We start from the raw sequence: 19,184 nt of genomic DNA on the forward strand, positions 1-19,184 counted from the left end.
AGAGGCGAGAGGCGGGGCTCCAGGAGACGGGGGAGTCCCTCCCCAGGCTGTGCACCAGGGGGAGGGAAAGAAGGAGGAGAGGTAGAGGAGTGGGAACTGACCGAGGCAGCAGCAGCTGCAGCAGCAGACGCTGCAGCTACAGACACTCCTCCAGCTGCTGATCCCCCTTCTCATACCCCACTTTTCCCCACCACCGGCTGCACAAGCAAGAGAGGCCCCGATCTCCCGCCCGAGGAAAAAAAAGAGAAGTTTCTGACTGTTCAAGGGCAGTTAGAGACTGGCGCAAACCAGGGTCCCTCGGTCCCCTCCCTAACTGCTCTGCTCCCCGCCCCCACGTCCGTGGGCTCCTTGGCTGGCGAGCCAGGGCACCCAGGCGGAGGAGGAAGACTGGAGTGGGGGCTCGCTTGCGGCCGGAGAGGAACAGCGATCAATGAAGCCCTGCAAAGAAGAAGAGGAGGCTGCGGCGGCGCAGGCTGCCGCTGGGGATGGCAGAGGCGGCGGTGCAGACCCCTGGAAGGAGTGTGCAGAGGTGGCGGTGCAGCTGGCGCTCCGGGCGGGACAGGTCAGCAGCCTTCTTCTTCCCCAGGCTCTCCCCGCTGCCGCGCTCTCCTCCGCGTGCGACCGCCCTGCTAGCTCCCTCACGTCCGTGTTCACCCGCTTCCCCAGCCTCCGAGGTGACTAGGGCTCCCAGTTTCCCGTCTTCAACCTCAACCCCTCCCCCAGCCCCCCAGCTCGCCTCACTGAGTTGACCGGCGCGATGCCTGTGCCGCGCCTCCCCTGGGCAGCAGGAGATGGAGCGAGCGAGGGAGGAGCTGGCTGGGTGAGGTCAGGCACGCGGGACACCTGGTTCCCAAAAGCGGGAACACACTCTTTCCCCAAATCCTCTCCACAAGGAGCTGGAGGCAGACAGGTTCAAACCAGATCACCGGAGTTCCTTGTAGCCTTTAAAAATTATTTCAAACAAACAACTTAAACTCTTTGCATCTGTCGCCTAATGTGGTGGGTTTAACCGAAAGGCTGAGATGTGGGTCGCATTAGGCAGGAGATGATGCGTGGTTTGAGAGGCTAACACTTAGCTTGTGGGAAGGTGTTTGAGGTAGGCTGGAGCCATATGGCCTTACCTTCTATCTCAGGCTCTCGCTCCTCCCCCACCTCGCCCTCCGCCTCACCCCCTCTACCCTCCTCTCCTGAGTCCGAGTCTAGAGGTGACAGAATGCTTGTGTTCTTGTGGCCTGGTAATCTTTTGGATTGGTGGCGCTGTCAGATAAACTATCTCTGTGCCTAGTTTCTCAACATAGGGTGCTAGGGTGAGATATTGTCAAAGAAGCCCATTGTTTTTTGTTTCCTGTAAGAACCTTTGCTTTCTCTTCATTTAGCAAGAAGGGGTGCATTTCTCTTTTGTCCTCTGCGTGTATGTCACCACCCACACTCTGGTGTCCCCATGGTGCTCTATAGAAGCAGCAGATGAAGGTTAAAGTGACACAGGCCTTGACCTTTGACAGTGTTCTGGCTTTTTAAAAAGCCAAGTTCGAATTTATTAATGATGCTTTGTAGGGCAGCTAGGTGGAGAAGTGGATAGAGCACCGGCCCTGGAGTCAGGAGAGCCTGAGTTCAAATTCGGCCCGAGACACTAGCTGTGTGACCCTGGGCAAGTCATTTAACCCCTCGATTGCCTCCAAAAGGGAAAAAACAAAACAAAAACGTGATTTATGAGCTCAGGTTCCCGAGTCTAGGACCCAAGAGAAAAGACCACTAGGCATGGATCAGAAGGTATATAAGTGAGCAATATACATATATATGTATATATATGTATATATATATATATAGTGCTCACCCATGCACTAAGAACATTGATAACAAATATCACCAAAGCAGCTCCTACTTTGCAGTCATCAGCAATTTGCAATTAAGAAAGAATCATAGGATTTAGAACTGGAAGGGTGACTTTAAAGACCCTCAAGTTCAACACCTTCATTTTATACACGAAGAAGCAGAGAATCAGAGGTAAAGGGACTTGCCCGAGTCTCAAAGAGAATGAGAATCAGAGTTGAAACTTTAAAGTATTTAAGAGTCCAGAATTTAAAATTACCATAGACATTGGATGCAGTGTTAGGAACATAGTAGGTACTCTTTAAATATTTATTGAATTAAACCTTGAGATCAAACAGTAGGATTAATAAAAACCAAATAGGTTAAATAAATGAAATACCATTTTCTCTCTTTTAGGGGCATTTTTGCTTTGGTTTGGGGGGGGATGTGAGGGAAGCTCTTTCCTGAGAAGTCCATCAAATTTACCTTAATTATATATTACTTGCTTAAGGCAGTTACTGGAGTTTTTTGTTATTTGAGAAATAATGGAAGGTAGTAGAATTGAATAGAAGATTTCCTTTCAGAAGTGGAACTAGGCCAATTACAACTAAAAACCATTTTTTCAAGTCCAACAACAGTTTTTGAAGGAAGTCTACAAGTTTTTGGAATGGGACATTGGAATAATTCTGAAAAGAGGTGGAATGAAGGGGGTATACTATACTCTTCTTATTTGATCATTGCTATTAATTGAGTTAGCCACCTGTGTGACCTTGGGCAGATGAGTCACTTAATCCCTCTGGGCCTCAATTTTTTCATCTGTAAAATGAGTTAGGCTGGCTTCTAATGTGCATTTCAGATTTAACATTCTACGATCCTGAATATGACTTGATATGCTGTATAGATAGATGGATAGATGGTATGTCCCTGACATAATGCTAATTTCTGGGGATACAATTGCAAGCAAGACCATCCCTATCTTCAAGGCACTTATATTCTCTTGGGGGAAGACAGCACATAAAGGGGAGCTGAAAAGAGGGGGTGCAAGCAACACAACATGGAGACTGGCTAGAGATAGCATAGAAGGTACTATGATTTTAATGATGAAAAGCTATGCAGTTAAGGACAATATATTACATGGTGAATACTGTGGAAATACTATCCTTTTGGCTTGATCTCTATTATCTTCTCCTCTGTGGGAAAGGAAGGATTCCAAACCTGTACATGTTGATGATTGTTATAACTGAAGGGCAAACATTCCTGCCTGTTTATCATAATATCTTTCTTAATGCTGAAAGCTATAGGCCCTTCAAAACTTTGGGAGGATAGGGAAAGGAAGAAAAAGGTTGGCAGATTTTCCTGGAAAGTATAGCTTCCTCAAAGAATGCAACCCTTCTCCCTTTCTTATCATATCCTTTCTCTAAACCCTCATTTATAAAGTGTGTATCACCATTATACTTTTAAAGACCCATATAAACCTTTCTTTTCTAAGATGCTTTTGGAAAAACCTTCTGCAAGGATTCAGAAGCTGTTTAGACTCTTCTTGGTTAGGTTGGGAGGATGACAAAGAGAGGAAATTTCTAAATGACTGAAGAAACAAGAAGGCAAATTTATTTTTTGTAACATACAAGAAAAGTTGAAAAAAAGGGGAAGTGGAGCAAAGATTCTGCAATTAGGAGTCTAGTCATGGAATCCCTGGTTTCTGGGAGCTCTCTCTTAAGCATTATGCTGATGCATCCTGCCTGGCAGATAGGAAGGAGTAAAACTGACCATTGCTGTGGAAAACTAAAGTCACACAAGGTCAGTGTGACCCTCATGGAAGAAGTACAAACTGTCTTTCTAATTACCTTACAGAATAATCATAAGGCTAACTTTAAAACTTTTTAGTCTAGATACTTAGTCCAGTTAGGGTTTTAAAATAATGGATTTTTAACAAATTGAGTCTTCTTCAGCCAAAGTAGTTTTCATGGCTACCACAGTTCCCATGAGGTACACAAAAAAACATAACCAGAGCTCTTTTAGTTTTTGGAATATAGCTGAGAAACATCATGGTGTAGTAGGAAAAGGACCATCATAGCGCTAATGCTTCTATTGCTATACCAGTCCCTGGAAAAACGCACTAAAGTTTCTCATTATAGACTTTAGTGGTTCTCCCTAATCCCACCCCAACAAGCAACTGATGAGTTAAATTCTTCTTGTCCCCTCTGTTTCTGTTTTCACTTAAGAATTTAATTCAATTTAATACATTCATTAAGTACTAGTAAATACAAGACACCATGTAAGATGCTAAGGATATGGAGACAAAAAATGATTTAGCAATTCAAAACTTTCTATAATACATCCAAACAATCAATGAATTTGTAATATACTGTGGTAGGTGCTGGGAATACAAACACACACACAAAAATATAGTCCCTATTCTGAAAGAGCTTACATACCATCATGGGAGTAAGTCCATGTAAGTATATAAAGAATAAATACGAGGTAGTTTAGGGAAGGAGAGCACTAGGGGGCTGGGAGGGCAGTGGAGGAGACTTCAAGTAGAAGGTAAAGTGTTTAAGCTAAGTCTTGAAAGAAATTAGGGGTTTTTTTCCCCAGGCATGGGAAATGGTTGGTGCAAAGGGACAGAGAAAGGAAATAGAGTATTATGTGGGAGGGCAAACAAGGCCAGTAGATTGTGAGGAGAGTAATTTAATGAGTCTGTAAAGGTAGGAGTCAAGTTGTGAAGGGTTTTGAAAGCCAAACAGACGAATGTATATTTGATTCTAAAGGTAATAGGGAGCCATTAGAGTATATTGAGTGGGGGAGTGAAATGATCAGATCGATGCTTAAGATAAATCCCATGTTTTAAGGTAAATCCACATGGAAATGGCGGTCTAGCTCAACATAGACACTAGGACTAGAGACACAGATTTGGAAGTTATCTGCATAGAGGTTGATTTTTGAAGTTATGAAAAGAAATGGGATTGCTGAGAAAGGGGGGAGGGAGAGGTAGAAAAGGAGGGAGAAGGGGAGAGAAGAAAGGGAAAGGAGGGGAGAGAGAGAGAAAGAGAAGAGGAGTAGAGAAAGGAAAAGATGTTCAAAGATGAAATCCTGAGAAACATTAATATTAAGTGGTCAGGATAGGAACAAAGATTCAAAGAATACAAAAAAGGGGGCAACTAGAGAAGTAGGAGGAAAACCAGGAGAATGGTGTTTTTGAAGATGAGTGAGGAGAAAAGTACCCTGTACTTGGAGGTGACCAACATTGTCAAAGACTACAGAGAGGTCAAGGTGATTAGAAGATTATTGGTGACTTCAGATAAGTTTATTAGAATGATGAATTCAGAAACCCAATTCAGTTATAAGGGATTTATAGTGGGGAGTGAGGAAGTTGAAGCATTCAATATGAATAACTTTTCTAAGTTTAGGAGTTAAGAGAAGGAGAGATGGAATGATAGTTGAATGAGCTACAGGGTAAAAGGAAGCTTGTTAGAAAAAAAAAAAAAGCACTGGGGAGACCTGAGCATGTTTGTAAGTATATAGGAAGGAGCTGATGGGGAAGGAGAAATTCAAGATATGAGAAGGAAGTGATGATACTTAGAGCAACGTTCTGAAGGAAGTGATAAAATATCAGATAAAGGGCATAACAGAGGGATTACCGTAGTAGGTAACAGGGCTGGTCCTTTCTCTGTGATAGTAAGTAAAAAGAGAGAAGGTGATGTTGCAGAGGTTTTAATTATGGAGGAGTAAGGTTAGAAGAGCTTATGTCAGATGGCTTCTGTCTAGTAGGAAGCTGAGTTATCTACTATCTTTGTGGGAATATGGCTGGGGTTGATGGTGAGAGGAAAGAAGAAAAGGTTTAAAATGATACTGTGGTTCATGAGATAAGGATAAAGTTTGAGTGCTGAGCAGCTGTGAAGGCCCAGCTGGGAATCAGCTGAATACTACAATTTTCTCCAGTGTTGTTCCAGCCTTGGAGAAAAAGAGAAGAAAAACAAATTTGTGGTGGTCACCCAGAAACAGGTGGATTGGAGCAATAGGATTAGTTGGACTGGGGGAGAATATGGAAAGAGCAAAGATGGATTCTAGGATAGCAGCTAGTGAGATGTTACTATGGCACTAGAGATGGACAAGCTTAAGTGTAATAACAAGCATGGGGGACCTAAGCTAGAAGAGAAAGGACTCCAGAGTCACAGTAAGGGAGAAGAGTATATTCAGTGTGAATCAAGGAGTAGGAGAAATAAAAAGACAGAATTGTGTGGGCATGGATAAAGTGGAATCACAAAGCTCTGGAACTTGGGAGGCAATGCAGTTTTGAGAGGTGTTGACATCTAAGGTGTGACCACGTTGTTAAGTGGTTGAAGTGAAATGAAGAAAAGTATGATTTTGGAAACTGAGAAGATTGAGGAATTCAAGTTTTAGAGGGGCTGTTGATGTCCATTCTGTCTACACTTTTGTTCTTTCCCAAGGTATCACTCCTGCATTAAAACTGTATTTTCTCCCCTTCCCTGTCTCAAGTCTGAGGGAACAGATCAACTCTACATTATCTCCTATAGTGGAATCCCTTGTCCCCCTGCCCTACCACCAATCACTCCTTGCTGTCTCCTGCCTTGGATTACTCTCTCCATATGCCTCTTTCAATCCTATTTTTGCATTACTGATTGAACCTGTAGGATATCCTGGAAGCATGCTAACTCATCCATTACAAATTTATGTTACCTAATGGCAGCTGGGCCCTCATTGAGGCCAGGCAAATATCTAGCCATTTCCCAATCATCAGTTATGTAGTCTTGTTTCACTTTTCACTACTAAAAATAAAGCCACAATAAAAGGAGGGAGTTATAATCCTGCTGAATCCTGAAAATTTAGACTTGCTATAAGAAAAGACTACCAGAAAATTAAAGCTACCCATAAGTGGAATTTCCTTTCCTTTGGGAAGTAGTGGGTTCTCCCCAACTTTAAGTTATTGAGCAAGGGCTGGATAACCAACCTACTTTTCAGATAGGTTGTAGAAGGAATTCTTATTCAGGTATGGATTACACTAGTTGACCTCTGGGGTCCTTTTAATTACTGAGATTTTGTGATTCTGGTCAGCCTAGTATTCTGGATCACGTATTCTTTCTGGGCACAGACAATGACAATTTGGGGCACATCTAGAGTAAGGCTTCCAGGATAGGTAATCAACTGAATGAACCTGGATTGTTTAGACTGGAGAAGAGAAGACTTATGGAAGATATGATGGTTATTTTTGAGTATTTAAAGGGCTGCTATTTGGACTTGTTTTGTTGACCCAAAAGGTAAAGAGGAGCAGATTTTGGCTTAATATAAGGAATTGAGAGGGATATATCATATATTAAAGAATGTAGGCAGAACCCCAAAAGATCCCAATGGCCTAAAATGGTCAAAGTTAATAAGCTGAAATTTAATAATAAATGTAGGTTTTTACACTTAGGTTCAAAATGGATTTAGTAAGATGGAGGAGACATGATTGGACAGCAGTTTGTTTGAATAACATTTGGTAGCAGTGTGGTATGACAGGCAAAAAACAATCTTGGGCTGCATTAAGAGAGGCAATGTCTAGAGGATTTGGGTGAGAATCCCATTGTATTTGGCCATGGTTTTAAAGGAGGAGGGAGAAAGTTTGGAGTATTCAGTTTGACTTTGGACACTACATTTCAGGAATGCCATTGATAAAACAGAGTGCCCCTGAAGAAGGTTCATGAGATCATCTCATATGAAGCTTATAAAATTAGAAATGGAACTAAGGATATTTAGCATGAAGAGGGGAAGATTTTAAGGGCACTTTCAAGTAACTCTTAACTTATATTGCCAGAATGCTCTCTAAAAAGACTGAACCAATTTATAGGTACACCAATGGGGAATTAATAATGATGTCAACCCATAGCACTACCAACATTGAATTTTATAGTCGACATTTTTTGCTAAATTGATAAGCATAAGATGCTACCTCAAATTTGTTTTGATTTATTTTTTCTTAGTATTAGAATATGAATATCTTTTCCAGTGGTTGTTCAAAATTTGTTTTTCCCTTTTAGAAAATTGGACATTTTTTTTCTGTGAAAATTTATCCATTAGGAAAATGTATTATTCTTACAATTTGTGTCATTTCTTCATAGGTTCTGAATGTCAGCTCTTTTCATCAGATAAGTTTACTGAAAAAAAAAATTCACAATCTCTTTCCTTTTTTTTATTTTGGATACATTCTTTTTTGTTGCCCAATTTTTTTTTTAATGCATTCAAATTCTTCTCCCCACCCTCCCCAACAAAATCCCTTTTCTGATGTTACAGCATAGTGTGGTATTAGCCTTGGGTTCTTTTGTTGTTATTTTGACTTTTTCAATCTTATTGATACATTTTGTTTTCACAACTTACTAAACATATCTTTTCTCCTCCTATCCATGGTACTATTCATTGTAACAAATATTAAAGACAGATGTGGGGAGGAAAGAAGGGAAAGTAGTTTAGCAAAGACAATTAAGACACTAGTTATGTGTGACAGTTTATTCAATAGTCTATGTGCTTATTTCCCTACCCCTGCAAAGAGGGAAATGGGGTACATTTTCACAACTCCTCTCCAGTTCTAAGTTCGTGACTATGGAGCCTTGAAGACTTTGCCAGACAGGGCATAAGCTTACATAGGTTTTTGCCAACCTCAAAAGTCTTTTGTTAAAGTCCTAGTTTTGATGAAGACTGTGTTGGCTACCAGGGACCAACCCAATTAGAAAGGGTCATCACCAGAAAGTTACCACTAGATAATGACATTTTTACCACAATGAACCATGAAATGGATTTGCTTCTGCAAGTGACAAGGGCAGAATGGTAGAAAGGGGGCAGAGGGTGCTAAAAATATTATCTTTTAAGATATGATATACATGACTAAGGTAGAATGTTCTACAAACATGGTAACTGTTGGTACTCTTATTGTACTATCTTTGTTCAACAACTGATTCACCAGTCCAGTAGACTAGAGGATCCAAATCATAATATTGTTGCCATTCTTGCTGTAAATGAAATCTAAAGTCATAAAGAAGTTGCAGTAAAATAGAAGGATGACTGATGGGATCCCTTTGGAAAGGCAAGTAAAAGAGTTGGTGGAATTAATTAGTGCACCAAAAGCATTGGTGTACATTGTATACCCCAAGCCAACAAGGAAAAAAAAAAGCATCATTTCATGAGACACATGGACATTTCTGTTTGCAGGGCTCATGGATGAACGTCAGAGCAATGGACAGAGTGCTAGACCTGGAGTCAGGAAGATCTGAATTCAAATCCCACCTCAGCCACTTACTAGATATTTACCAGCTATGTGACCTTGGGCATGTTACTTAATCTCTTCCTGACTCAGTTTCCTCATCTATAAAATGGGTATAACACCATCTACCTCCCAGGGTCATGGTGAGGATAAAATGAGATAATATTTGTAAAGTGGTTTGAAAACTTTAAAGTGCTATAGTTATATAATATAGTATTATATATGTATATACATATAATATAGTTTTATACACACACACACACACACACACACATATAGCTGTTATTATTATTAAGGAATCAGGTTACTTTATAGATCATGGTACATATATGCCGACATCTTTTGCAGAGAATGTAGAATTCAGTAAGAGCTTCCAAATGTCTTTATATGCATTGACAGATACCTTGTTCCTTAAAAATGAAAGTGAGTATAGGGGAGGGCAGTGAAAAATGTCAGAAGATATGGTTCAAGACCAAGAACCAATGATTCAAAGCTGCTAGACTACTTAGACGCTTCACATCTGTATATTATAAGTACTTAATTCAAGAAAAGTTGGGTATGTTTAATAACTAAAAGTATCTCATGGGGGCAGCTAGGTGGCACAGTGGATAGAGCACCAGCCCTGGAGTCAGGGGGACCTGAGTTCAAATCTGGTCTCAGACAAGACACTTGATACTTACTAGCTGTGTGACCCTGGGCAAGTCACTTAACCTCAATTGCCTCATATAAAAAAAAAAGTATTTCATGAAAAAATAACATATACATATATGTGTATATATATATATACATACTTATGTATATATACAAGAAGACAATTGCTACCTATCTGGGAGATATTTCAAAATCAGATGTTCAGTGATATTGTTAATTGGTAAATGCAAAGGTCAAATTACATTCAAAATGAGAACTATTAAAGACAAGAAGATTTTATTGGTGATTACAAGGAAAGACTGTATGGAACAGAAGAACTTAAGTTGAAGAAGTTAGTCAACAAACATTTATTAAGTGTTTACTGTGTGTCAGGCTCTGTGCTAAAAGGTGAGAATACAAAGAAAGGTAAAAATATGTCTCAGCTCTCAAAGAATTAACATTTTTTAATTTTATTTTTAATTTATGGAATAAAACAAGTATTTCTATAACATGGTACAAATAAAGATTGCACATGAAACTGCAAATTTACTGAGCATAATTTGTTATTCCTTTCAAATATAAAACAAAATTATCATGTAAATTTCTTTTCTTTTCTCCACCCCTCCCTTGTGATGGCTGCCATTAGGCACAAATAAGTATGTATATGTAAAATTATTCTACACATGCTTTTATTTATCAGTTCTTTCTCTGGATGCAGATAGTGTCTTTCTTCATATGTTCTTTATACTTCATTTGGGTATTTGTAATAATCAAAATAACAATTGCTCAAAATAGTTCTTAAAAAAATATTGTTGTTACTATACACAAAGTTCTCTTGGTTCTGCTCATTTCCCTCTTCATTATTTCATGCAAGTCTTTCTATGTTTTCCTAAAACCATTGAGCTCATCATTTCTTACAGCACAGTAGGATTCCATCACAATCATATGCCACAGCTTGTTCAGCCATTCCCCAATTAATGGGCATCCCTGCAATTTCCAGTTCTTTACCACCACAAGGAAATCTGGTATAAACATTTTAGAACATATAGGTTCCATTTGTGTCTAATGGTAGCCATCTCTAGGGCAGGGGGTGGGGGAAAGGGAAGAAAAAAAAAAAATATTTACATGATAATTTTGTTCCACATTTGAAAGGAATATTCAAGTTGTGCATAGTAGATTTGCAATTTCATGTACAATCATCTTTTTTATTGTACAATATTAAAGAAATGCTTACTTTATTCCATTAATTAAAAATAAAATAAAAAAGAACATATAGATTTTTTTTCCTTTTTCCCTAATTGTTTTTGGAAATAGACCAAGTAGTAGTATTGTTGGGTCAAAGGTTATAGGTAGTTTAATAACTCTTTGTGCATCATTCCAGATTGCTCTACAAAATGGCCGCATCAGTTCACAATTCCACCAACAATGAATTAGTGTCTCAATTTTTCCATATCCCCTCCAACATTTATCACTTTTCTCTTCTATCATTTTAGCCAATCTGGTAGGTGTAAAATGATATCTCAAGGTTGTTTTATTTTGTATTTCTCTAATCAATAATGATGTTGAGCATTTTTTCATATGACTATAAGTTGTTTTGATTTCTTCATCAGAAAACTTCCTGTTCATATTCTTTGACCATTTATCAATTGGGAACTGACTCATATTCTAATAGATTTCACAAAATTCTGGACATATTTTAGATATAAGACCTTTATCTGATAAACTGTCTATGAATTTCCCCTCCCCCAATTTTCTATTTTCCTTCTGATCTTGGCTACATTTGTTTTATTTGTACAAAACCTTTTTAATTTAATGTAATCAAAATTATCCATTTTATACTTAATTTTTCACTCTCTTTATTCATAAATTATTTGCCTCTTCATAAATCTGATAAGTAATATGTTCTGTGTTCTTTTAGTTTTCTTGTAAAATCTCTTTATATCTAGGTCTAGTATCCATTTTGACCTTATATAATACATGTTCTAATGGGATAGACAAACATAGAAAATGTGAATATTGAAGATATATACAGTGTAAACACTGTATATAGAAGATATTTACAGAGCAATCTTCATAAATAGAAGATATATACACTAAATGGGAGGTAATCTCAAAGAGAAAGCACTAAAAATGAAGTGTGGGAAAGAAAGGGAAGCCCTCTTGCAGAAGACGGAATTTGAACTGAGCTTTTAAGGAAGCCAGAAAGAAGAGATGAAGAAGAGAGCAAATTCCAGGCATAGGGGGCATCCAGTGAAAAGGCATGGAGACGGGCAGTGGAGAGTTATGTGTAAGGAACAAGAAGGCCAGTTTCACTGGATTGCATTATGTGGGAGGGGGGGTAAAGTGAAGACTAGAAAAGTAGAAAGGGGTCAGGAGCCTTAAAAGTCAAACAGAATATTTTATATTTGGCCCTGGAGGAAATAGGGAATACTTGGAGTTTGTTGAATAGGAAATGACATGGTCTGACGTGCTTGATAGCTGAGTAGAGAATGGATTGGAGTTGGGGGGAGGCTTCATGCAGGGAGACCAACCAATAGTCTATTGCAGCAGTCTAAGCATGAGGTGATGAGAATCAGCAGCAATGTGGTAGTTATGTGAGTGGAGAGAAGAGGACATACATGAGAGATTTTGTGAAAGTAGAAATGACAGAACTTGGCAACAGATTGAATATGTATGTGTGGGGAGAGGGGGTTGAGTTAGAAGTCAAGGGGGACACTGCAGTCACAAGCTTGGGCAATTGGCAGGATAATGATGCCCTCAGCAATAATGGTAAAACTTGGAGGGGGAGAGGGTTTGGGAGGAAAGGTGGTAAGTTCTGTTTTGGACGTGCTGAGTTTGAAATATCTCCAAGACGTCCATTTTGAGATGTCTAATAGACAGTTGGTGATGTGAGATGAAGTCAGAAAAGAAGTGAGTGCTAAATAAATAGATCTGAGAATCACCTGCAAGGAGGTGATAAGTGAACTAATGGAAGCTTATGAGAATGCCAAACTAGAGAGTATAGAGAGAAGAGAAGAGAGCCCAGCATAGTCTTGGGAGACATCTCAGTTAGTGAGCATGACCCAGAGGAAGATCCAGCGAAATGGACTGAGAAAATCCTACAGCTAAGAGGAGAGAAGCAATGTCATGAAGACCTATGGAAAAGAGAGTAATCAACAATGTCAGAAACCGCAGAGAGATTAAGAAGGATAAAGGTTAAGAAAAGACCATCAGGTTTGGCAGTAAAGACATCATTGCTAACTTTGGAAAGAACAGTTTCAGTTGAATGATGAAGGAGGGATGAGGGGAAAGGAAGAGAATAAACATTTATATGGCACCAACTATATATCAAGCACTGTGCTAAGCACTTTACAAATATCTCATTTGATAAGGTTGAAAGCCAGATTGCCAAGAGTTTAGAAGAGAGTGAGAGGAAAGGGAAGTGAAGATAATCAATTGAAGATGGTTTTCTCAAGGAGTTTAGCCATGAAAGGGAAGGAAAGTATAGAATGGTACCTGGTGAGAATGCTCAGATGAAGTGAGGGTTTTTTAAAGGTGGGGGAGACATGGGTGTATTTGTAGGAAGAGAAAAGTAACCAGTAGATTGAGAGAGAATGAAGATTAGTGAGAGATTGAGAAGACAAGGTGCAATGGGATCAAGGGCAATGTTTAGGGTTTGTGTTGGCCAGAAGGGCCACCTTTTTTATGTGAAACAGGTGAGGAGGAAAAAGGTTTGGAACAATGGTGAGTGGGGTAGTGAATCAATTAGAGGGGCGTATAAGGAATACTTTCTAGAAGCGAGGGCCCGGTTGAGATTCTATAACATAAATTTATACCATAGAAAGAGAAGGCATTATAAAGAAGGAGATTTGGAGGTTTGGAATTATGAAGACCAGAGGTTAGAATCTAGGATGAGGAGCAGGACAAAGACCGAAAGATAAGGATCCAAGAAGGATGAGAAAGTTGGTAAGAAAAGGGAAAGAAAATTCATAGGATCACAGGATCACAAATATAGTGTTTGAAGGAAACTTAAATGCAGTCTTGTTCAAACTCTTTAGTTTATAAATGTGGAAATGGAGGCCCAGAGACTTGTCTAACGTCATCTGGGTAGTTAGTGACAAAGCCTGGATTATAACCCAGGTACTCTTGACTCCAAATCCTGCCTACTTTCCAACTACATCACTCTTGTCTGCCAAGTAAGATGTGCCTGTCACGGTGCTAATGAGGGAAAATAGATGAAGTGAGGAAGAGTGACAGCTCTGCAACTGAAGACCCGCATGAGTGGTTGCCAGAGTTTTTCAAGGAGTCGGTCAGAAGAGCTACTAGCAACAATGAAAAAAGACTGAGGATCTTCCCCACCACCACCACCAAAAAAATTGGAGAGCATGGAAGATTTCATAGTCATCTATATAATAGTGTGTGATGTTTGTCTTTTTGTTGTGGCCCAGTAAATATTAACTACATTGAAAGTATAGAATGGTCTCTTGTCTGGAAAAATACGTAAATGTGCTCAAACTCAATATATCCCAAATTGAACTGATTTACTCTTCCCCGTGCCCTCTCCTCTTTTTTAAATATACTATTACTCGAGGGCAGCTAGGTGGCACAGTGGATACAGTTCTGGCCTTGGAGTCAGGAGGACCTGAGTTCAAATCCAGCCTCAGACATATAACACTTACTAGCTGTGTGACCTCGGGCAAGTCACTTAACCCTATTGCCTAGGTAAAAAAATATATATATATACTATTATTGTGAAAGGTACCACCATCCTCCCAATCACCCAGACTTGCAACCTAGATTTCATCGTCAACTCTTCAGTCTCTCTTACATCCACATACTCCTATAGCCAATCACTTGCCAAGTCCTATCACTTCTACCTTTTCCTGTTGCAGTAGCATGTTGTTTGGTCTCCCTGTCTGTAGTTTCTTCCCCCTCCAGTCCATCCTCCACTCAGTGACACAAATAATCTTCCTTAAGCACAGCTCTGACCTTGACAGCCCTGTCCCTCATTCAACCACCTTGTTACCTCATGCCTGGACTATTACAATAGCTTTCTGGTTGGTCTCCCTTCTTCAAGTCTCTCGCCCACTTCATTCTGTCCTCCACTCAGTTATCAAAGTGGTCTTCTTAAAGTGCAAGTCTGACCATGTCACCCTCCAATCAGTAAACACCACTGGCTTCTTATTACTTCTAGGATCAAATATAAAATCCTTCTGAGTTTTAAACCCTCCATTACCTGGCCCCTTCCTACCTTTCTAGTCTTCTCATACCTTACTCCCCTGCCATGTGCTCTGTGATCCAGTGACAATGGCCTGCCTCCTTGCTGTTCCTTGCATACCACACTCCATCTCCTGACTCTAAGCATTTTGGGGGGGGGGGTTTGGACAAGGGGGGTTAAATGACTTGCCCACGGTCACACAGCTAGTAAGTGTTATGTGTCTGAGGCCGGATTTGAACTCGGGTCCTTCTGAATCCAGGGCTGGTGCTCTATCCACTGTGCCACCTAGCTGCCGCCAATTCTAAGCATTTTCACTGGTTGTTCCCCGTGCTTCGAACTCTCACTTTTCTCATCTCCATGTTCTAACTTCCCTGGCTTCCTTCACATCTCAGATAAAGTCACTTCTTCTGCAAGAAGTCTTTCCAAGTCCTCCTTAATCTTAGGGTCTTCCCTCTGAAACTGCCTTCAGTTTATTCTGTATATAGCTTGTTGGATACATAGTTGGTTTGCGTATTGTCTTCCCCATTAGATGAGCTCTTTGAGAGCAGGGACAGACATTCTCTGTATCCCCAGTAGTTAGCATAATTCCTGGCACATAGGAACTGCTTATGAAATGTTTGTTGATTTGACTTAACCTCTCAACTCTTCAGATTACCAGGGAGAGTTAAAATTTCTTTTGAAATGGAAGAAGGACTCCTATTTTAAAAAAAATCAAGATGAAAGGGAATGCTGATTTGTCAGAATGCTGGCAAAAGATTTGTAAAGGAGCAATGGGAATAAAGGCTACTGACTATTTTGAGTTAAGTAATGATTGAGTCTCTTTGAAGAGGAGAAAGCTAGATAATCTAAAAGGAAGCAGCTACTATTTGTTGTAGAATGATGAGGTGGATTCACGAGTACCATCATGTGAGAGATAATTCAGGAGAGGTCAGAAGAAAAACAAATGAGTAATGGTGGTTAGTGACTCTCTTCTGAGGGATTCTGAGATGACTGTTGATTTGACAATAACAATTGTGAGGTTTTCTGTGTGTTGTCAGAGAATGTGCCAGAAAGCTGCCCAAGATTTGCCAAACCTGATGGCCAGTTCAAATACCTGGTGACTCATGTGGACACAAATGATGCCTTCCAGAAAGAATATAGAAAATACTGCTGAGAATTATACAGCAAGAAATTGAATTCCTTAGGGGCACAGGTGGTGGTATCATCACTGCAATCAATGGAGTGCAGTGGCTTGAAGAGAGAAAGGCAAGATTAGGGGAGTGAAGAGATGGGCAAGTCACTTAAACTCTCTGGACCTCAGTTTTCTTATCTTTAAGAAATCTGCTTATTGGACTGAGATGACCTGTGAAGATCCTTCTGGTTCTAGATCTGTTATCCTATAAATTGAAATTTACATACCTCTCTTAAGGTTTGCAAATCCTTTGTATGCAAACCTCATTAGATCCCCACAATAATCCTGTGAGATAAATCTCCTGGCTTCCTGTACCATATCCCAATTCTTAAGTCTGAAGTCTCACTCAAGCCTTAAAATTCACACAGTGGAAGTACCTTTTGCCCCTGAGGCTTCTCTCTGTGAATGGATGACTCCTCCCAGAACCTCCATTAAGAAGGTGTCCAAGTCAGCCATCCCTCATTCCTCTCCAAGTTGTACTCTGGACTCTCTCTACCATGTCTGTTTGCCATACCTTCACGTCTCCTCTCATTCCAGCTTTCTTTTATGTGTTGTATTCCCCACCCCATCATTAGAACGTAAGCTCCTTAAGGGCAGAGACTGTCCTCTTTCTCTTTATGCTTATATTCCCTGTGCTTATCACAGTGCCTGGCACATAGTAGGTGCTTAATAAGTACTTGTTGTTATTTCTGATTATATTGTTTTGTTTTCAACCTGTGGTTTCATTGGTAGAAGGAGCTCTGTCTAACAATGCTGGTCAGTAACTATTCTTCAACTTAATATCCTAGACAATCAGGGGTGTTGAGACTTTAAGTAACTTTCCTGGGGTCACACAGCCCATATTTATAAAAGAGAAGCCTTGATCCTAAGTCTTTCTGACTTTGAGGTCAGCTCTATATCCACCATGTCATGCTACAAAAATACTACAGGAATTATTATTTTCATTTTACAGGTGAGGAAATTGTGTCGAAGAGGGGAAATGCCGTGGCCAGTGTCATATAGCTAGTAAGTGCCAGTGGCAGATTTCAAACTCAGGTCTTTCTAAGTTTCTAAGTCTAAAGTTCTGTCTAATATGCCAGGCTGTGCCAAAAGATGAGAGATAACCCAATAATGGAGCAGAGATAAGTAGTGATAATTGTTGATGCCCTTCTTAGGGATACTGGAGTTTTTTGATGACCTGACAGTAACTGATATGTCTGCTATATTCCCAGTGTCTGACAATAAATAGGTTTTAAATTTCTGGATCATTGTTTAAAATAATAGGCATTATTGACTCTTCACCAAGTCTAGAGTGAGCCTAATAGGGCACTGTCTTTTTTTTTTTCAATAGTATTTGCCTAGAGTCTTGCAAAGCCCATCAAAATGGCTTTAACTAAAAAGGAAGGGGTAAGCAGAAGCTACCCATGCATATCCACAAAGCGAATACAACATAGGAAGGAGACTAACTATAGAGATGGTCAGAAATTCCCAGGAAAAAAATTCTAGAAGAGATTAGCAATAAAACTTAAGGTGTCTATAAACAAAGTATGGGTAAAGAACAAGGTAATCCTTGGGAGTCAGTTTGAGCTCACAGGTATAACCATTTGGTGGATGGGATCTGTGACTAAAATATGGTTGAATCAGTCAATAAGTATTTATTAAATGCCTACCATGTGCCAGGTATTGTGTCAGATGGAAATAAAAAGGCAAAGGTGAAAACAATCCTTGGCCTCTAGAAACTTAACAGTATATTAGGGGTGGGGGTGGGTGTTTGTCCCAAAACGTGTTCCAAAAGTCTTAGTGCAGTTTTAAGTTTTAGTAACTTCAGAAATATAAGTTCTACAGACTTATAAAAACATTATCTGGAAGCTTGATTATTTTGCTTTCTTGTGCATTTATTTAACTTTAAGAAATTTGAATAAGATGGGGAACCTTGTCATTATGCATTGTGCATTGTGCAACACTTTCTGCATGACATTTTCTGAGACTGTTGGTCATCTTATCTAGCTCCATTAGACTTTTTCTTGTAGGATCATGTCAAAATTGTCCTATATGCATCAGATCCTTGTTCTTTGGATGATCTTAAGGCTAGGATTACAAATGCAGTCATTTTAGTCACTGAGCAGTAACTAATGAAAGTTTTCACAAAATTCAAAAATCATCTAGAGCAATGTATAGCAACGAAATGGTGGATATATTGAATTTTAATAAAAAACATATTTTATAACTATAAGTAATTAACCTTTCAAGTATTCTTTTTAGTATGTTTGTAACATTTATATTAAGACTTTTGAATACCAAATATAGACATACAACAGATACAAACTATGTAAAACATCATTGTGTGGGGAAGGCACAGAAGCTGGGGCCATCAGCAAAGGACTAATTTTGAACGCAGTACCTGAGCTGAGCCTTGAAAAAAAACAAACTAGAGGATCTGAGAGTTAACAAATAGTCATTAAACATTTATTAAGCACCTACCATATACCAAGCACTGTGATACTCTGGGGATATAATGAAAGGCATAAAATAGTAGTTCCTGCAAGGAACTCACAATCTAATGGGGGAAGACAAGACATAAAATGAACTAAAAAGGAAGGAGGCAGGACCAGGTGAGGGCAGCTGAGTGGCAGAGTGGATAAAGCCTCAGGCCTAGAGTAAGGAAGATTCATCTTCATGAGTTCAAATCTGGCTTCAGACACTAGTTGTGTGACTCTGGGCAAGTCACTTCACCCTGTTTGCCTTAGTTTCCTCATCTGTAAAATGAGTTGGAGAAGGAAATGACAAACCATTCAAATATCTTTGCCAAGAAAACCCCCAAGTGGGGTCACAAAGAGTCAGACTTGACTGAAAATGACTAAACAACAACAAGAAGGACCAGGTGTAGGGGCATAATGAAGTCCTGCAGCTGGCGTGGGAAATGATCTGAGGAGGTATGAGTTACAGAGTTGATTTCATCTTGCAGAATGATGAGTTTCTGCAGATCTTGAAATCCAGGAGATCAGCCAGGTAGGAAATAATGAGGTGAATTCCCTTCTTGCCTTCTTTAAATGGTCAGAGAGTCAGGGAGGAGTCTCCATTATCCAACTTCTCCATTCAGAAGCGGGGAGGGGCATGGGCAGAGGATGCTGAGGAGGTGTGAGTTT

The 19,184-nt window shown here is 39.7% G+C and overlaps 1 protein-coding gene across 1 annotated transcript in view; it reads left to right on the forward strand.

The window, feature by feature from the left end:
- Positions 1 to 338: 338 nt before the first annotated feature.
- The window catches only part of LOC114031928 (inositol monophosphatase 2), a 77,021-nt gene continuing 58,175 nt past the window's right edge, over positions 339 to 19,184 (forward strand). Inside the window, exon 1 of the mRNA XM_027847143.1 lies at positions 339 to 562. Within this exon, the coding sequence (XP_027702944.1) occupies positions 431 to 562 (132 nt within the window). The 5' untranslated portion in view covers positions 339 to 430. The remainder of the gene's footprint in view (positions 563 to 19,184) is intronic.

This window comes from Vombatus ursinus, unplaced genomic scaffold (genome assembly GCF_900497805.2).
Source record: "Vombatus ursinus unplaced genomic scaffold, bare-nosed wombat genome assembly UNPS02015255.1, whole genome shotgun sequence".
NCBI lineage: Eukaryota > Metazoa > Chordata > Mammalia > Diprotodontia > Vombatidae > Vombatus > Vombatus ursinus.